Source organism: Vulpes lagopus, chromosome 7 (assembly GCF_018345385.1).
Source record: "Vulpes lagopus strain Blue_001 chromosome 7, ASM1834538v1, whole genome shotgun sequence".
Lineage (NCBI taxonomy): Eukaryota > Metazoa > Chordata > Mammalia > Carnivora > Canidae > Vulpes > Vulpes lagopus.
Genome location: NC_054830.1, coordinates 2,429,619 through 2,446,739, shown reverse-complemented (window position 1 = coordinate 2,446,739; position 17,121 = coordinate 2,429,619). Strand labels below are relative to the sequence as shown.

At 62.9% G+C, this 17,121-nt stretch overlaps 1 protein-coding gene across 8 annotated transcripts in view; it reads left to right on the top strand.

Annotated features, from left to right (window-relative positions):
* Positions 1-17,121, top strand: part of PIP5K1C (phosphatidylinositol-4-phosphate 5-kinase type 1 gamma) — a 49,228-nt gene that overhangs the window by 9,330 nt on the left and 22,777 nt on the right. For 5 of the 8 annotated variants that reach the window (XM_041761032.1, XM_041761025.1, XM_041761026.1 and 2 more), the window contains 4 exons: positions 12,529-12,560; positions 14,103-14,195; positions 15,227-15,357; positions 16,068-16,185. In XM_041761032.1, coding sequence (XP_041616966.1) covers positions 12,529-12,560; positions 14,103-14,195; positions 15,227-15,357; positions 16,068-16,185 — 374 coding nt within the window. Of the gene's footprint in view, positions 1-5,154; positions 6,012-7,143; positions 7,264-11,559; positions 12,362-12,528; positions 12,561-14,102; positions 14,196-15,226; positions 15,358-16,067; positions 16,186-17,121 lie in introns of those variants that run through there. The other 3 variants (XM_041761027.1, XM_041761028.1, XM_041761030.1) reach the window with 3 other exon arrangements.

Below are 17,121 nucleotides of genomic sequence, written 5' to 3'. Positions count from 1 at the left end.
ATCGGTTTCGAGTCCCGCTGTGCTGGGGGTCTGTCCTGTGTGTGGTGTGGGATGGGGCCCTGCTCCGTCCTCCACGCAGGGAGGTCCTGTCGTCCCGGCGTGGGGATTGCGCCGCCCCCCCCCCCCCCCCCAGGGGTCGTGGTGCCCGGTGGATCTCAACGGGCTGCAAGTGTGCACATGGAAGCCTGGATCCTCACTGATGCATTCTGGACCATTCCACAATGTCCCTGCCTCTGTGGGGACCACCCCGCCTGGATTACTGTGGCTTTGTCATCAGTTAGGAAATGAGGAAATGGGAGAGGCGCCTGAGTGGCTCAGTTGGCAGCGCGTCTGACTCACAGTTTCAGCTCTGGTCGTGATCTTGGGGTCCCGGCATCGAGCCCCACATCGGGCTCCGCGCTCAGTGGGGAGGCGGCTTGAGATCCTCCTCCCATTGCCCCTCCTCCCGCTCGCTCTCTTTCTAAAACAAATAAATCTGTAAAAAAAAAAAATGGGGAACTGGGAATCTTCCACTGTGTTCTGCAGTTTACACTTTAACACATTAGGTTTGGCTTTGTCCTCGTGGGTGCAGCTCAGGGCCCCCCGGGGTCTTCTGAAGCCCATGTGATATCCCATTGTGCACAGGCCGGGCACTCCTGCTTGCTCATCAGCTCGTTACTGAGCGCTTACTGTATGCTGGGCCCGGAGGGAAGCCCAGAAGGAAGGAACACAGGAAGAGGCCCGCACCAGCCTTTGCCCCTGTGACCGGATTCCCACCCTGTCCCGCACCCCTGAGCAGCACGGGCGGCAGGGATGGTCACTCGACCACTGGACACTCTCAGACACAGTCGTGCCCCAGGGCCTTTGCACTGGCTCTTCTTTCTGCCAGGGAGGCTCTGCTGGCTCTAGTGTGACTAGTGCTTCGGCGTCTCCTTTCCTCCGTGTGCTCGCGGCTCAGGCTGGAGCCCGACTGCCCAGAATCACACTCATCTGTTCCCACTTTTTCCTGGGGCACCTCAGGCCAGTGGCCTGGCTGGCCTCTTGGAGCCTTGGCTTCCACGTCGTTAAGTGTAGGTAGCAGCAGACCCACCACCTAGGGCTGCTGGAGGATGTGGTGAATTCACGCGCGAGGGTGTCCCACGCTGCCGGCCCCACGTTCAGGCTCAGCAAACGTCAGCTCCTTGGTGCTGTGTCCGCGGCCCTGCTGCGCTCTAGCCGGTGCTGGAGCGTCAGCCAGGAGAGGCCCAGTGGTTAGAGACACAAAGCAGGCTGTGCCCCAAGCCTCCTACTCCCCTGTCTGCCTCCTGAGCCAGGCCTTTCGTGCCCCGGCCCCCAGGCCTTGTCGTGACTCCCCATGTGCCTCCCTGCGTCACCACCAGGCAGGAGGGAGCAGATACTGTGCGGGCGGCCCTGCCGAGCGGCTCCGTGAGCTGTGGCTGTGAAGCACAATATGCTTGCTGCCCTCAGGAGGCTTCTGGCCTCCAAGAGAGCAGCCAGTGGGACTGCAGGAGCAAGGAGGAGCTTTGAACTGATCAGGGGTAGGGGTTATGATGGGGCGAGTGGGGTGGGGAGCAGCCTTCAGCCAGGTGTGCAGGGAGGGCCTCTCTCTGGGGAGGAGACTTTGATCCAGGCCGGAATGGTGAGATGGGGAAGAGCATCCCAGAGAAGTGTGTGCAAAGGCCCTGGGGCAGGACTGCCTGGCACATGTGAGGACAGTGAGGAAGCCGTGTGGCAGGAGCACGGGGGGCAGGGAGCCAGCCTTGTCGGCATCCCCCAGCCCGCCATCCTCATCTGTACTCAGGGGCCATGTGGAAACCCCGTGTGTATCAGGTAGCTGTTGCTGTGAAACAAATTACCCCAAATGTAGTGGCTTTAGACAGTGGCACATGTTTATTATCTCATGATGTCTGTGTGTCCGGAACCCGAGGGCGGCCGAGCTGTGTGGTTCCCACAGGGTCTCAGAGCAGCTTGCAGTCAAGCCTCCTGCCTCACCTGAGCCACTCCCGACCTACTCCATTGCATGCCTGGTGGCAGGTGGCCTCGGTTCCCAGCATGGCAGCCACTCGTCCACCCGGGAACATGACGGTGTCTGGCTTGAGCCCTACCCTGTCGACCACACCCACCAGCCACTGCAGGAGGACCCGGGGCCCAGCCCACTGGCGACTGTCCTGGAGGCTGGCCACCCCCGCGGGCTTCGGAGGGTGGGGCCGTGCTGGCCCTTGGCTCGCGGGGTGGAGCAGCCAGCGCGGGCCTGTTGCAGAGGGACCCTCAAGGTGCAAGGCTCCCGTGGTGATCCTGGGGCCCGGGGGGGAGTCGGGGGCCTGGTTCTGGCCCCGCTCGCTGCCCATGCTGGCCCCCAGGATTCTGGAAGCCTGGAGCTGCCCTGCCGGGGAGGCCGGCCCACCTGGGGCTTACTGCCGTGCCGAGGCAATGTCCACCTGGAGCCTGCCCGGCGCGCTCCTGCGGGCGTGACGAGCCCCGGGCCCGGGGCCTCTGCCGGCAGCCCCGCTTGCGTCCTCAGCGCTCTTGGCATTTCAGAATTCAGGCGCGGTGTTGCAGCCCAGCCCCGGCTTCCGGGGAGTAAAAATATATCTGGGAGGAAAACTGGGCCAAGGAACCTCACACGTTGGGCCTGAGACAGCGCGTGATGTTCTGCGGGGCACCTGCCGGGGCGGGGCTCCCTCCCCCCCCGCCCGTCCTGCCCTCCCGTCTCCAGGTCAGCCTCGTCCCCGGACCGTCCCGGGTGGGGGTCCAGCGTTGGCCACCTGGCGTCCCCCGAGGAGCCCCGACCCCCCACCCGAGGCAGGGCGCCGCTGGCTGCAGGGCCGCGTGGGGACCCTACCCTGGGACTTCAGAGCCGACAGTCAGCGCCTGCCTGGGGGCCCTGCCGGGAGGGCCGCGGCGCTGACAGCCGGGGAGCCGGTCCTGGGGCCCCAGGAGCCCGGGGGAGGCTCATCGCACCTGCCCTCTTCCGTCGGTCGGGGCTTGGCGAGCTTCCGGGCAGGGCCGGTGGGCCCGGGGCGAGCGTCCCATTCTCCCGTCGAAGCGCAAAAGCCGCCGTAGGGATTCCGAAATGGGTGCGCGTGGCTCCGTGTCGATTAAACCTCGTTTATAAAACAGACAACGTGTGGGATTGTTCCGCAGGGCGCAGTGTGCTGGCCCGGGTTATGTTAACAGCAGTCCCCGTCCCTCTCCCCGTCCCTCTCCCCGTCCCTCTCCCCGTCCCTCTCCCCGTCCCTCTCCCTCCCTCTCTCTCTCTCTCTCTCTTTCTCTTTCAAATTAAATCTTACGGAGGTGCAGGGGCCCTGGGTGGCTCAGTCAGTGGAATGTCCACCTCTTAGCTTCTGCTCAGGTCGTGATCTCAGGGTTGTGGGATCGAGCCCGTGTCGGGTTCTGTGCTCAGGAGGGGTCTGTGTGAGATTCCCTGTCCCTCCCCTCATGCTCGCTCTCTTCTCTAAAATAAAGAAATGAAATCTTTGAAACCTGTACATCCCTTGGTGCGCCCGGGTGGCTCAGGTAGTTAAGTGTCTGCCCTCAGCTCAGGTCATGATCCCTGGGTCCTGGGATCGAGTCCTGCGTCGGGCTCCTGGCTCAGCGGGGGAGTCTGCTTCTCCCTCCCCCTGTGCCTCTCCCCTGCTCGTGGTCTCTCTCTCTTTCTTTCTCTCTCTCTCTGCATCTCTCTGTATCTTTCTGTCTCAATAAATAAAGTTGTTAAAAAGAATGTCCCTCTGTTCTCCCAGCAGTGTGAGGTAGGCGTCTGACTGAACGCAAAGCCACCTAGTCCCCCTTCTTTGAGCCCGTTTCGCCCTCTGAAGAAGAGGGGTGAGAGGCATGCCCAGGACAGGCCCGGCGGGAAGCCCTTCATCAGATGTCCAGCTCGGGGAACACGTGAGAGCTGCATTCCCCCTGCCCTTCCCCTGAGGGTCCCGCGGTGCTTGCCCTCAGCCACCTCCACGCAGCCCTCCAGGGTTTCTCTGCCATGTGCACTGAGGCTAGCTCTGTGCCCGAGAGCTGGTAGGGGGGTCAGTGAGGGAGGCAGGGAGAAGCGACCTGTCCCGAGGAGCTGTCCTTGGAGCCAGGAGAGCCCTGAAGGTGGTGTTGTGCTGTGGGTTCCAGAGGGAAGCTGCCAGGAGAGGCTAGAACCCTGAACCCCCAGGCCCCAGGATGAGTCCCGGGGAGGCATTCACCAAGCAGAGGGGATGTGGGGAGGAGATGCGGCCGCTGCATGGCCCAGGGCCCACAGCGTGAAGGAACCTGAGCAGACAGCAGACCACAGGCTGGCGGGTGTGTGGGCGCAGGCAGGTGACTGCTGGGTGCTGGGTCTGGAGGGTGAGCCTGGGGTGTCCAGGTTCGTGAAAGACGCGCAGTCGCCCTCTGTCCCTGTGATGGTGATGGTGTAGGTGACACCGCGTGCCGAGAGCTTGGCAGTCGGTCGCACGGGCTCAGAGCGCGGCACCAGGTCCAGTGCTAGGCCCAGCAGGGGCTCTGTGCTCGAGCCCCGTAGACGGGGTGGTGGTGGGGGTCACACAGTGACCAGATGGCTGCAGGACGTGGGCTCGTGCGTGGGAGCACATTTAGGGGCAGCAGGTCAGCCCGGGGGTCAGGGAAGGCCACCGGAGGGCTTTGGGAGGAAGCTTCCGGTCACGGGTGAGGACAGGCCAGCTGGGGCTGCCTTGAGCAAAGCTGAGAGCCAGCCCTCGTGGGAGGTCACCAGTGAGTCCAGCTCTGCTGCCTTGAACTGGCCTGGACGTCTGAGCCTCAGTCTTCCCAGCTGTAAGGTGGGTCCAGTGACAGTTGCCTGCGGGAGTGTTTGTTAGGAGGTTGGAGAAGCTGCTTCCGGGGCCCAGCCCAGCGCTGGGGAAGGTGCGCACTGTAGCTTTTTACTACGGGGAACTGCAAGCCAGACAGAAGCACCGGGATGGTACAAATATGTTTTTATCGTAACTTTTTTTTTAAGATTTTATTTATTTATTCATAGAGACCGGGAGAGAGAGAGAGAGGCAGAGACACAGGCAGAGGGAGAAGCGGCTGCGTGCAGGGAGCCTGACGTGGGTCTCTGGGATCACGCCCTGGACTGAAGGCGACGCCAAACCGCTGAGTCATCCGGGCTGCCCTATCGTAACATCTTTTTTAAAGACGTATTTTTTAAAGATGTATTTATTTATTTGACAGAGAGGTAGAGCCAGAGCGCACAGAGGGAGAGGGAGAAGCAGGCGCCCCCTGAGCAGAGGGCCCGACGCGGGGCTCGATCCCAGGACCCCGAGGTCATGACCTGAGCCTCCCAGGCACCCCCTTAAAGTGTTTTAAATACCTGGAGAATACTGACACCGCGTCCTTCCCACTCCCACCCCCATGGCGGCCCCAGAGTCTGTTTCCAGCACTGTGGACACAGAGCCAGGTTGTTCTGGGGGGGATGTCCCGGGCACTGGGGAGACTGAGCAGCCTCTGGGCCAGGAGCCCCCCAGGTGGGGCAGGACCGGCCTGGGTGAGAGCCACCTATATGTCACTCCCCTCCGCCCTGGTCACCGTCCCTGCCTCCCCGGGGTCCCTCTGGTCTTTAACAGGACGTATTTGCCAACCCCTGACTTAAGGGATAAACAAGACGAGGTCTGTTTAACCTGGGGGTGTCCCTTATATTACGCCTTGTTTCAAATCCGTTTGTCACTCAGCGTCATGTTTAGGCCGTGCCTGTCCCTCCATAGCCCTTCATCCCCACGGCAGGGCCCAGCGAGCAGGAAATGCTCCCCAGTCTGGAACGAGCAAGTGAGGAAGTAAAGGAAAGAAACAGACTGTTTTCTGGGTAGTTGATTGTTAAAGAAGATTCCTAATTCCTGACCTGACCCCATTCAGTGTTGCAGGGGCTCCGAGTGATGCAGGCACACCTGTGGGGGGAGGCGCATCCAAGAGTGGGAGGACGGCTGGATTAATCCCCAGGCCCTGGTTGGAGACTTGCCCTGTCTTCTGAAGTTCTAGGCTGTTCTAGGCTGTCCTGCTGCTGCTGAGGCCCTGTGTGGTTTCCCAGCGCCCACGCGGTATGTTCTCCTTGGCGTGAGGGGACCGAGTGGGATGTGTTTCCCACGTGCCCTGGGGGCCAGCCCAACCCGGTTTTGGACAGTTGTGGGGTGGGGGGGTGCTAACCACAGTGTCTGTGTATCCAGTCCTGACGGGGACGTTGATCGAGCACCTGTGACGCCCTTCGGGCACCGTCCTGCGTGTGTGCCCCACCCTGAGCATCTGGCCACATCCAGGTGTCCCTCCTCTGCTGTCCACCCGACCCGGTCCCTGGCGTCGTGTCCTCCCTGGGGCTCCCCTCTCACAGCCGGGCTGTCCTCCCTCCGGGGTGCTTCCCAGATCCAGGCCCACCTGTCTGTCCCAGGATCCCCCGCCCAGCCCCAGGGGACCCGTGGCTGCCGCGCTCTGACCGTGTGCCAGGATTGGGCTAGGCCGTGGGGAAGTAGTGTCAGCAAGACAGTCCTGGTCCCTGCTCCATTGGTAAGGAGCAAGGCGGCCGAGCAGTTAGCTCCAGACAGCGAGGTGTGTCATGAATTAATCAAGCAGGCATGGTGGAGGGTGGGAGGAGGTTAGGGGTGGGAAGGACAGTCCCTCCAGCAGGCGATATTCAAGTGAGACCTGGGTGGTGGAGGCCAGGCACGTGGAGATGGATACTGCATTCTGGCAGAGGGCGCGGTGAGTGCAAAGGCCCTGAGGTGGGAATGTGCCTTCTTGAAGGTCTGCTGGGTGAACGTGCAGAGGCACGGAGCCTCGCACACGGTGCTCTGTAACGACTGCTGCTTCCCTTGTGATTGCTCACATTTCCTTGGGCAGAATCCACTCAAAAAAATGTGCTTCTCCTAAGCTTGAAAACACCTGGCGGTGAAAGTCAAACTCCACCTTTAACCCAGAGGGAAAAGATCGCATCAGGAAAATTTTCAGCCGGGCAGAAAAGTTGAAAGGATGGGACAGTGGACGCGCACTGCGTACCACTTGGGTCCTACCATTGGCATTTTGCTGTGCTTGCTTCGCACCTCTCCCCACTTACCTCCCTCCATCCCCCACCTCCGTCCACCTGTCCCCCCCCCCCCGCATCTCCTCCCCGCTCTGGGGCCTTGGTGCTCCTGGGGGACGGGGAACCTTCCCAGGGTCTGCTTATTGTACATCTGACAGGTAAAAGTTAACCGAAGCGTGAAACCCGGGAGAGGCGGCCGGATAAAGAGGAGGTGGTGGGTGCAAGGGGCAGAAGCTCCCAGAGCCGCCTCCTCAGCACACGTGCGGCGCAGGCCTCAGGTGAGTTGCCGGCCACCTGCTCTGCTCTGTTTAGTTCTGACAGTCGGCCGCTTGGTTCTCTGGGATTCCTAAAATTTTGCCTTTCCTTCTGGTCTCTCTTCCTTTTTTTTTTTTTTCTTGTCATACTGCAGTGGCCAGCTCTCGGCTCTAGGCTGCACTCCTCTGGCGGTGGACGCTGCGTGTTTGCCATGGGCTTTCGCTTTATGGTGTTTTTTCAAGTAAAGGCAGTTCTTACCCCTGTCCGGCCCCCATTTTCTGTTGGTTTCTCTGATTTCTAATAGTTTTGGATGTGAAATCTGTTGAATTTTGTTCAATGCCTATCTGGATTCTGAGATGTAATCCTTGGGTTTTTCACTTTCGACCTGGGTCAATTTCTTCAAACCCTTTCCCTGCCTTCCCTGTAAAATGTTGGTACCAGAACAAGACCATTAAGTCAGGTGGTGTCTGTCCCAGGAGCTCACAGGCACCCTCTGGCCTCCCTGCCTGGGGCAGCGTGACCTGGGCCGCTCCTTCTCTCATTTTGCAGCACCACCTGCCAGAAAGATTAGAGTCCAGAGAACATTCTGGATGGTGGGTACTGATGGTTGGGCAGTGGTTATGCAACTAAGGGATTCATTTTTGAGATGTGTTCATATGCCATAAAATTCACCCCATTGGGGCGCCTCGGTGGCTCAGTCTGTTGAACATCCAACCTCTTGGTTTTGGTTCAGGTTGTGATCTCAGGGTCGTGGAATCAAGCTCCGTATGGGGCTCCATGCTCAGTGGGCAGTCAGCTTGCGGTTCTGACTCCCCCTCTGCTCCTCCCCTGTTCATGGTCATTCTCGCTGTCTTTTTCTCTCTGCCTAAAATAAATAGTCTTGGGATGCCTGGGTGGCTCAGGTCCTGATCCCAGGATCTGGTATCGAGTCCCCATCGGGCTCCCCGCAGGGAGCCTGCTTCTCCCTCTGCCTGCGTCTCTGCCTCTCTGTGTCTCTCATGAATAAATAAAAACTTTAAAAAAAATTAAAAGTCTTTTAAAAACCCTCTAAAGTGCACAATTCAGTGGGTTTTACTACATTCGCCTGTTGTGCCACTGTTACCCCTGTCGAGTTTGAGAACATTCCATCACCCCGAAGGAAACCCTGTCCCCATTAGTGACCATTTCCCGTCCCCCTCCCCCCCGACCCCCAGGAGCCCCCTCCCTGTCCGTGGAGGAGCCCATCCTGGACGTATCACACATGGACTCACGCTGCGGGGCCTCCTATGTCTGGTTACCCCCACCCCCAAGGGTCGTGGGCTCGGGGGTCCGTCCACAGGGCAGCGCATGTCAGCACTTCATCCTTTGTATGACTTAATCATCTACCATTTGAATATTTTTAACGCTGTCTTGAATGTAAGGAATTTTAGTTGGACACAAGACTTAAAATGCTATTTCCCTTCTGTCTCCCCGAAGTCCCTGGTAATAGGTCATTGTATTCCTTTTAGAAACACTCTCCACGTGCGCGTATAATACCAGCCTCAGTCCGCTGATGCTGCGTAACAAACAAACCACCCCAATGCCGAGAACACCTGCGTGTTTGCTCGTGATTCTGTCCCAGCTTCAGCGGGGCGGTTCCTCCACGGCCTCACCTGGGGTCAGCCACGCAGCCACGGTCAGCAGGTGGCACGAAATCCAGCCCTCAGCTGGGGGCCGCCTGCCGGTCCCCAAGGGCTCTCCGGTCTCTGGCAGAGACCCCGCCATGGACCTCGGGGCGCAGGGTTCCGGGGGTGCCCTCCGGCTTCTGGGGTCGCCCTCTGCTGCTCAGAGCATCACGTGGATGCAAAGACCTGGCCCCGTTCGCTCCTCCACGGGAGACTTTCTTCCACTTCGGCGACAGGATTCTCAAGTGGGGCTTGTGAGCATCCGGGCGGCCGAGCCTGACCGGGGTGAGGGTGGGCGCTGCCCCCAGAGGCTGCCGGGCTCCCCCAGGCTCCTCGCAGGCGGCCCGCAGGGCTCTGCCCCGGAGGCCCGGCCGCAGGAGGCCAGAGCGGCCAGATCGTTCTAGCTAATGAGGGAAGTGTGCATCCGGGCCTCCGCGCCACTTCCTGGCTCCTCGGGGCTGCTGGTCCGGCCTGCCTTGTCCCCGTGCTTTCTTGTTTGTTCTGAGTCATGGGGACCCGGCACCCATCCTGGGCACCCGGCAGTCCTGCTCTGGGAAGCGGCCCCGCCCTGGCACGTGGCCTCAGCGCAGAGCTGCCGGGCCTCGTGCCCCTCTGCGGCCCCTGTCCAGTGGGGACCTGCCCTCAGAGAGTGCTGGAGGTGTCTGTCAGGGGAGACCCGGTCTCCCCGTAGTGGGGGAGACATCGCATAGAGGCGCCGGGTGCTGCTGAGTGCCTGGGAGACTGAGCAGGCCGGAGGTGAGGAGTGACCTCAGAGGGGCTGTTTGGGGTGAGGTGGTTGGGGGGGGGGACACCTCACAGCAGGGGACGTTTGAGCCAGGTCTTGGACGATGCAAGGGAACAAACCCCTCAAGTGTCTTGGGAGTGGTGTCTCAGGTGGGGAGGGGCCCCAACCTGTGCAAAGGCCCTGGGGCAGGACCCAAGAGAGGAGGGGAGGATAGGGAGGGGATGGAGCAGGTCGTACAGGGCCTTGGGGACCCAGGGAGGCCTTGGACTTGTCGTCATCGTGTCCCCCCCTCTGCTGGCAGAGGAGGGCGGGACCTGACCCAGGTGCTCACAGGCGCCCTCTGGTGACCGTCACGGGGAGGACGGATGTGGGTGAGGGCAGGAGCCTGGGATGGGGTGGAGGGGACCATGCTGGTCCAGGTGATGGGCTGAGAGGGTCAGGGATGGGGGCAGGTTTTGGACGGATTGTAAGGGTACAGGTGGCTGATGGGAAGGCTAATGTCTGGTCCTGGGGTCCTCAGTTTCCACGTGAAGCAAACGTGGAGAAGCGGCTCTTGCTGAAGCCCATGTGCGTGCGGAGGGGAGAGGAACGGTTGTCAGTCGGCAAACATTAGTTAGGCCAGCCCTGAGGGAGGAGGACCCCAGCTCCTGCGGGGAGGACGGATGTTGACGTCATTGTCGCCCGGAGGGACAGGACAGGGTCTGCAGGGTGGCGCAGCGGTTCCTGAGTGGAGAAGGCGGCAGGCGTGGGAGCAGCGTGTGCTGAGCAGGAGGGCGGCGGGGGCCCAGGACAGGGAGCCAGGTGGGGGGCAGGGGGCCGGGGCCAGGGTGCCGGGCAGGGGGACGGGGGTGGCTGGGCCCGGGACAGGGAGCCGGGCAGGGCAGTGGGGGCCCAGGGAGTTGGACAGGGGATTGGCTGGGGCCCAGGTAGGGGGGTGGCCGGGGCCCAGGACAAGGAGCCGGGCAGGACGGCGTCTCAGATGCTGGTGTTGGTGTGGCCTGGAGCTGCCACGCCGCCCCTGACAAGCTGGGGGCGCCTGGCAGCCAGTGTCCCCCTGGTATCGGCCAGTTGCCCACCGAGCCCGTTTCCTTGGCTAGACCATGTCCAGCATATGGCTGAGGCGCAGGTGGTTATGGCTGAACGAGGACCCCCCTCCCCACTGCTGGCCCAGACTCAGGGCCCCTTGGGGTCGCTTTTCCTCTAAGTGTAATCCATGTGCCGTCACTCACACTTTTAAGCTTACAATTTGGTTTTCGTGTGTTCGCAATGTGGTGCAACTGCACACACTGATTCTAGAACATTCTCGTCCCCTGGAGGAAGCCCTATTCCCATTAGTAGCCTCGTCTGCTCTCCCTCGTCGATGGCGGGACGACGCCCACAGTCCTGTCTCCAGCCTGGCCGCCCCCAAGGTCTGCTGACCCTGGAGGTCTCCTTGCCGGGGGGTCTGGGGCGTCCCTCACTCAGCTCGGCCACGCTGTCCCCGACCGTCCTGCCCCGTCGCTCATCTCGGCTGAGGCCATGTGTCCTGTCCTGTCACTGCTGCAGTCAGAATCCTCTGAATCCGAGAAGTCATTCTCGACTTCTTGTTTTCTTCACTTTGCTTCCAGTGAGTGTAGCCTAACCTGACACCTTCAGAACCTGCGCACCCCTCTCCCTCCTGGGCCTCCACCTGGTGCACCCCATCGCCTCCCTCTCTACCGCCCCTCCACCCCAGCTGGGCCCCCACCCTCCCCACCCCCTGCCCTCCCCGCGGCGGCCCCCAGAGGGCGCCCGTGAGCACCCGAGCCAGCCCCCGCCCCCCCCCCAGCCCTCCAGAGCTCCCACCTCCCTGGGGGAAAAGCCCCAGTCCTCCCTTGCTGGCCTGACCCAACCCCTCACCCGTCACCCCAGGCCCTCCTCCTGGCTCTCCCCACACTGGCCAGGCCTTCTGTGCCCCCCACCCCCCGACTGTGAGCCCTTGCAGGTGGGGGCAGTGTGTGTCCTGGTCCTACTTGCCTTCCTGCCAGCCGGACACGTGGTGGACACCCTGTATGAGCTTCTGTTGCCGCCGTGACAAGTCACCACGGCTTGGTCTAAAACCACACACCTGTGTCACTCTCTGGAGGTCACAGGCCCTAAAGGGGTCTCCTGGGGCTAAACCCAGGTGTGGGCAGGGCTGGTCCCCCTCTACCCCCCGGGGCCCCAGGGAGACCCGCTCCTGCCCCCCAGCTTCCAGAGGTGCCCCGTCCCCAGCCTGCGGCTCCTCTGTCCTCACCACCGTGGGGGTCCGCCGGTCTCTGAGGCTCCCACCCTCTGGCTCCCTCTCGTGAGGCCCCGGGAACCCAGGGTCGCCCCCACCTTGCCCCCCTGCAGAGCCCGTCATCCGCAGGGGGTGGGCGTATCTGCCATCACACCATTGAACACACAGTCCGCAGAAGCCTGCCTTCCAGGGGAGGGTGCCAAGGCTCAGAGAGGTCGCTGGTGGCCTCACGGGAGCCAGGATTGGGGGGAGGGCCCCCCAAAGCCCTCTGCTGCCTCCAACTTCTCTCCGTGGCAAGCAGCTCTCCCTGGGGACTGTGTGGACAGGAGCCAGGGGGCCGTGTCCGCAGCCCTGGACACCTGGCCCTTCCCACCGACCCATCGGGGGCCCGAGCCTCTCCTTGTTAGCCCCTGCTCCCACCAGCGGGCGTAGACGGCTTTGTCAGTTCAGCCAGTTGTTTGCCACGGGGGACCTGACGTCTTGAGGCGTCCGTGGTGGGTTGGCATCCTTGCCCGTTTCACACCCCCGGTCCTCCCATCCCTCCACAGGGTGCAGGGCTGAGTGGGGTCAGAGGCACCTGTGTGCAGCGGAGGCAGGGTGGTGACAGCGGGTGGAGGGCCGCCCCGGCTCCAGGCTGAAGCCTCTCCCTTCTCTCCCGCAGGCTTGGCACAGAAGAAGATGGTCCCGACGGAGGTGAGTGTCCTGTGCCCGCCTGACCCTCCTCCTCTCCAGAGACAGACCGGCCCGGGGTCCGGGGCAGCTGACTGCACCTCCGGGGGCCCCAGTGGCAGGCGGTGAAAGTCCTGCAGTCTGGCCACCGTCTCGAGTTTCGGGGAGGGGAGCCGCTGGGGCGGGGAGAGCGAGGACCCGGCCCGGACAGTGAGGGACAGAGGGACCGGAGACCGAGGGGCAGAGAGTGGGAAGGCAGCCGGCACGCGCAGGTCCCTGCGGAGTTCCCAGGAGGACGGGACCGGGCCCAGTGCCCGTCACCAGCACCCTTACTGTAGCGTCCCTGGGTCCCCGCGCGCTCGCCCGCGTCGTCGGTCGTGCTCCAGAGAGCTTTCCCTGGGGGTGCCGCCTGTGGGGCCTGGGCCGCCCTCCCACTCAGCCCTGCTGGGGGTGGGGGTGGCGTCAGCCCTTCCCTGATCCCCGATCCCTGGTCCCTGGTCCCTGGCCCCTGGTCCCTGGTCCTGAAAGGAGCCCCGCGTTCCAGGAGCGGCCCAGGGGTGGCGTTCCTGTGCCCGTGCCAGCTGCCGAGCCCCAGGCATCCATGTCCCCTGGATGCCACCTGCCACGTGGCATCTTGCGAGGAGGGCTTCCCAGGGGGTGTCAAGCCGTGGGGCGCTGGGGAGTCCTCGAGGGCTGCAGGGCAGGGGCCGTGCCTTCCGATTGCCGGGAGAGCCCGCCCCCTGGCGGCCGGGGTGCAGAACACACGGCAGCCGGGCTCAGGAGCTGGGGCAGGTGGGGCATTGGAGGGGCTGCTGGGCCCCGACGTGGGCAGTGGGGCAGTGGGTCGGGCTGCTCCGAGCCGTCCCAGCTGGGGGCCGCAGGGCTGTGCGGGCTCTGCGGATGGCGGCAGGTGCACAGATGACGCTTGAGGGTCAGTGACGGTCCAGCCCCCGGGAGGCCCGGCTCCCCTCTGCTGGCTGCCTCGGCCTCGGGCTCCCAGCTGCCCCCCCGCCCCTTCCACTACTGCTCCCGTGGAGTCACACGTCGGTGCTGGTGCTCACGCACCGGTCTGTCAGGCCTGCCACGGCTGTCCCCAGAGAGGGCCCAGGCCGGGGGCACCGTGCCCCTCAGCCCCCGGCCATTCCAGCCCAGAGTCCCAGCTGGGTGACTCTGCCCTGGGGGCCACCGCGTGGTGTCTGGGGACATCTGTGGTCGTCGTGCCAGGGCAGGGCTGCCCCGAGGGGTGGGGGCCGCAGGGAATGACCCGGCCCCTGTGTCAGTGGTGCCAGACCCTGCAAGGAGGCTGTGCTGGCCGATTTCCTGCCTTTGTCTGGGAGCCGGAAGCGGCCTGGGGGTGGGCCCTCCTGGGTGTGCAGAGTTGGGCCATGTGGGCCCTGGGGTGACAGGCCACCTGCTCTGTCCTGGCGCCTGCCCGCACCAGCCTCTACCCCATGTGTTTTGTCAGGACCCGGCGACTCAGCCTCTCTGCTCAGGGTTTCCAGAGTGTTCTGGCCCCAGCGGCACCTCCGTGCTGGTTTTTGATACTTCCTACTTCCTCTTCTTCAGGCCCCGCTGATGACTGGACAGCCGGGTCCTGGCCACGGGAAGAAGTTGGGTCATCGGGGCGTGGACGCATCTGGTGAAACCACCTACAAGAAGGTTCTCTCCTGCCCTTAGCTGGTGGGGTGGGGCCCCCAGCCGTCCTGGGCCCCCACAGGGTCGGGCGAGCCCTGTGCCCGGATCTGGCTGGAGGCACATGCTCTCGTGCAGGCCCCTCATCCCAGCGATGTCCTTGCCTCCTGTCGCTGACGTCACAGGCGTCGGGTGCTATGCTCGGGTGGCTGCAGGGGTCACCTGCCACCTCCGGCCCTGCTGGCTCCTCTGGGGAGGGGGACATGCCGTTCTTCTTCCTTCCCTTGAACGTGGGGCTGAGCTGATGGAAGCCTGAGCGAGGCCAGGCCACAGGGTGCACAGGAAGGGTGACCATGTGACTCACCCTTTCCAAGTTAGATGGTTTCTAGCATCTTCCCGGTTGTGTCCAGCCATCACCACAGTCGTAGCGCTGACTGTTTCTGTCACCCAAAGTGACGTCCCCATTAGCTGTCACTCCCATCTCCCCCCCCTTCAGGTGTGGGCAGGTTTCAGCCCTGGCAGCTCAGACCACATAACGCCTGGCAGCCCCAGGATGGCCAGTACTGCCATCTCCGTGCCCAACTATGGGTGGAGAAACTGAGGCACAGCAGCAGCGTCACTCTCCCAGCGTGATGATGCACATCCTGGGAGGATGGGTAGAAGGAACAGAAGTGGAGTTGGGGTGTCACTCTGTAAATTTATGCCACCTCTGAAAAAAGATCCTGGCAGTAGACTGACCCTTCCTGAGTCAGGACAGTTTTGAGAAGTTGGAAACTTCTAGAACCTAGATGGAAAACAGGCCTTGGGGCCACGTGAGGTGATACTGGAGTCTCAGCCAGGCCACCTCCTTGCTGTGCGCCCGTGTGTGCTAAGTGACACAGAGGCCAGCAGGTCTGTGACAAGTACTTGGCAGGTGCCCTGGGGCCTGGTGGTGGTGGCGGGTGCCTGAGTGCAGCTGCAGGCTGGGCATGCGCCCCGACCTCCTGCCCGGGGGGGCTGCTGCTTTTGCCGGTCACCCTGGGGGCCAAGGGCCTTGATGCAGCTGGGTTTCCCTGCAGACCACATCCTCCACCCTGAAGGGGGCCATCCAGCTGGGCATCGGCTACACGGTGGGCAATCTGAGCTCCAAGCCAGAACGTGACGTGCTCATGCAAGACTTCTACGTCGTGGAGAGCATCTTCTTCCCCAGGTAGGCCCGGCCCTGCGCCGTGGAGCTGCCGCTGCGGTGCCTGCAGCCTTGCTCTTGGAGCGCCCTGCTCTGCTGCAAATCGCCCAGGTCTCTCCTGGCACGTGCTCGGCTTGGAGGTCTGACCCCGCATCTGCCGCGGTCCTAGTTCTCTACTGAACCAGAGAGATGCGGTGTGACCGGTTGGGAGAAAACAGGAAGAGAAAATCTGAAGTTTCTTTTTCTCTCATGTGAAAAGAACTGATAGGCAGTCGGTCCAGGGCTCAGGCGGCTCCCCGGGTGGGGCCCCTGTTCCTTCCAGCAGGTCCATCATGTGCAGCTTTGCCAGCCAGTGCTGTCTGGTGGCTGCCTGAGATCCTGCCATCACACCTGCATTCCACCTTTGGAAGGGAAAGGAGAAGGGGAGCACAGGCCCCTTCTCTCTAAGGGCAGGACCTGGAAATGGCACAGGTTCTGTTCCGCCCATAGCTCTTTGGCCACGCACAGGCTCGTGACCGCCCCCACTGGCAGGAGGGGCCGGCAGTGGACTTATTCTGGGCGGGAGTGGATACTGGGACACAGCTGGAGACGGGCCATGGCCCTTGGTCCCCGGGGGCCCCGTGCTGCTCTCTGGGCTGGCCACCAGGGGAGGCTGTGCGCCCGCCGGCGTACTGGGCACGTGCACCCCCGAAGCCAGCGTCCCTCACGGGCTTCCCTCCCTCCTTGCTCCACAGTGAAGGCAGCAACCTCACCCCTGCCCACCACTTCCAGGACTTCAGGTTCAAGACCTACGCACCCGTCGCCTTCCGCTACTTCCGGGAGCTCTTCGGGATCCGGCCGGACGATTACTTGGTGAGCACCTTAGTCAGGGCACGACCGCCGCGTAGCAGGTTCCACGGCAGGTGCTTCCCGCGGGTCAGGAACGTGGGTGCAACTTCCTGAGGGAACCAGCACTGCTCCGGCCAGGGGCGCGTTGGTCCCGAAGTTCTCTAGCTGCCCGGGGGTGCCCAGAAGGCACGGGGCCCCTTGTCAAGGCCAAGGCCTGGTCCCCCAACCACGGGCTCTGTGTCATGCTCCACGGCCACCCCTGCTGTCCCCTGCAGCCCCGTGAACACCTTCCCCGTGGTCCTGCAGCCTCATTAGAGCGAAGACGGCCTGGTGGTCCTGGAGTGGAAGCGACCCAGGGCCACCTAGGTTTGAGGTCTCGTGAGTAGAGCGGAGACCTGCTGCACGAATGGCCGTGGTGATGTGGCCTCCGTGCCCTTAGCGGGGAGCGGGCACCAGCTCGCGTGGCCTGGCTGCAGGGTGGGGACTCAGACACGGTGAGGTCCTCTCTCGGCCTCTCTGTCACCTTCAAGACCCATCCTGCTGCAGCGACAGGGGGACGAGGCCCCTGGGACTGAGAGACGCTCCTGCAGCAGGGGCGGGAGCTCGGGTGCAGCTGGAGCGGGCACCCAGACGGCATCATTATCCCTGCTTGTCAGCGCTGCCCCTTTGGGGGTCTTGTCTCCTGGAGGGGTCCCCATGGGCCACGGGCACTGCCTTGGGTCAGAGACTTCTCTGGCAGCTGCCGCTGGTCCTGAGTCTCATGGGGGCGCGCCCACTGCTGCTGCGTCCTGGTGTTAACGTCAGCTCTCCCTCTTATAAGGCAGAAGCGAGGGGCAAGCAGGGACCTTGTGGGGGCTGGTGTCCTGGGCCTCTGGAGCCCACAGCCACCGTCCCTCCTCACAGGCAAACCCCAAAGGCGGTACGGCTGACCCCAGCTGGCGGGAGACGGGGGATAGTGCT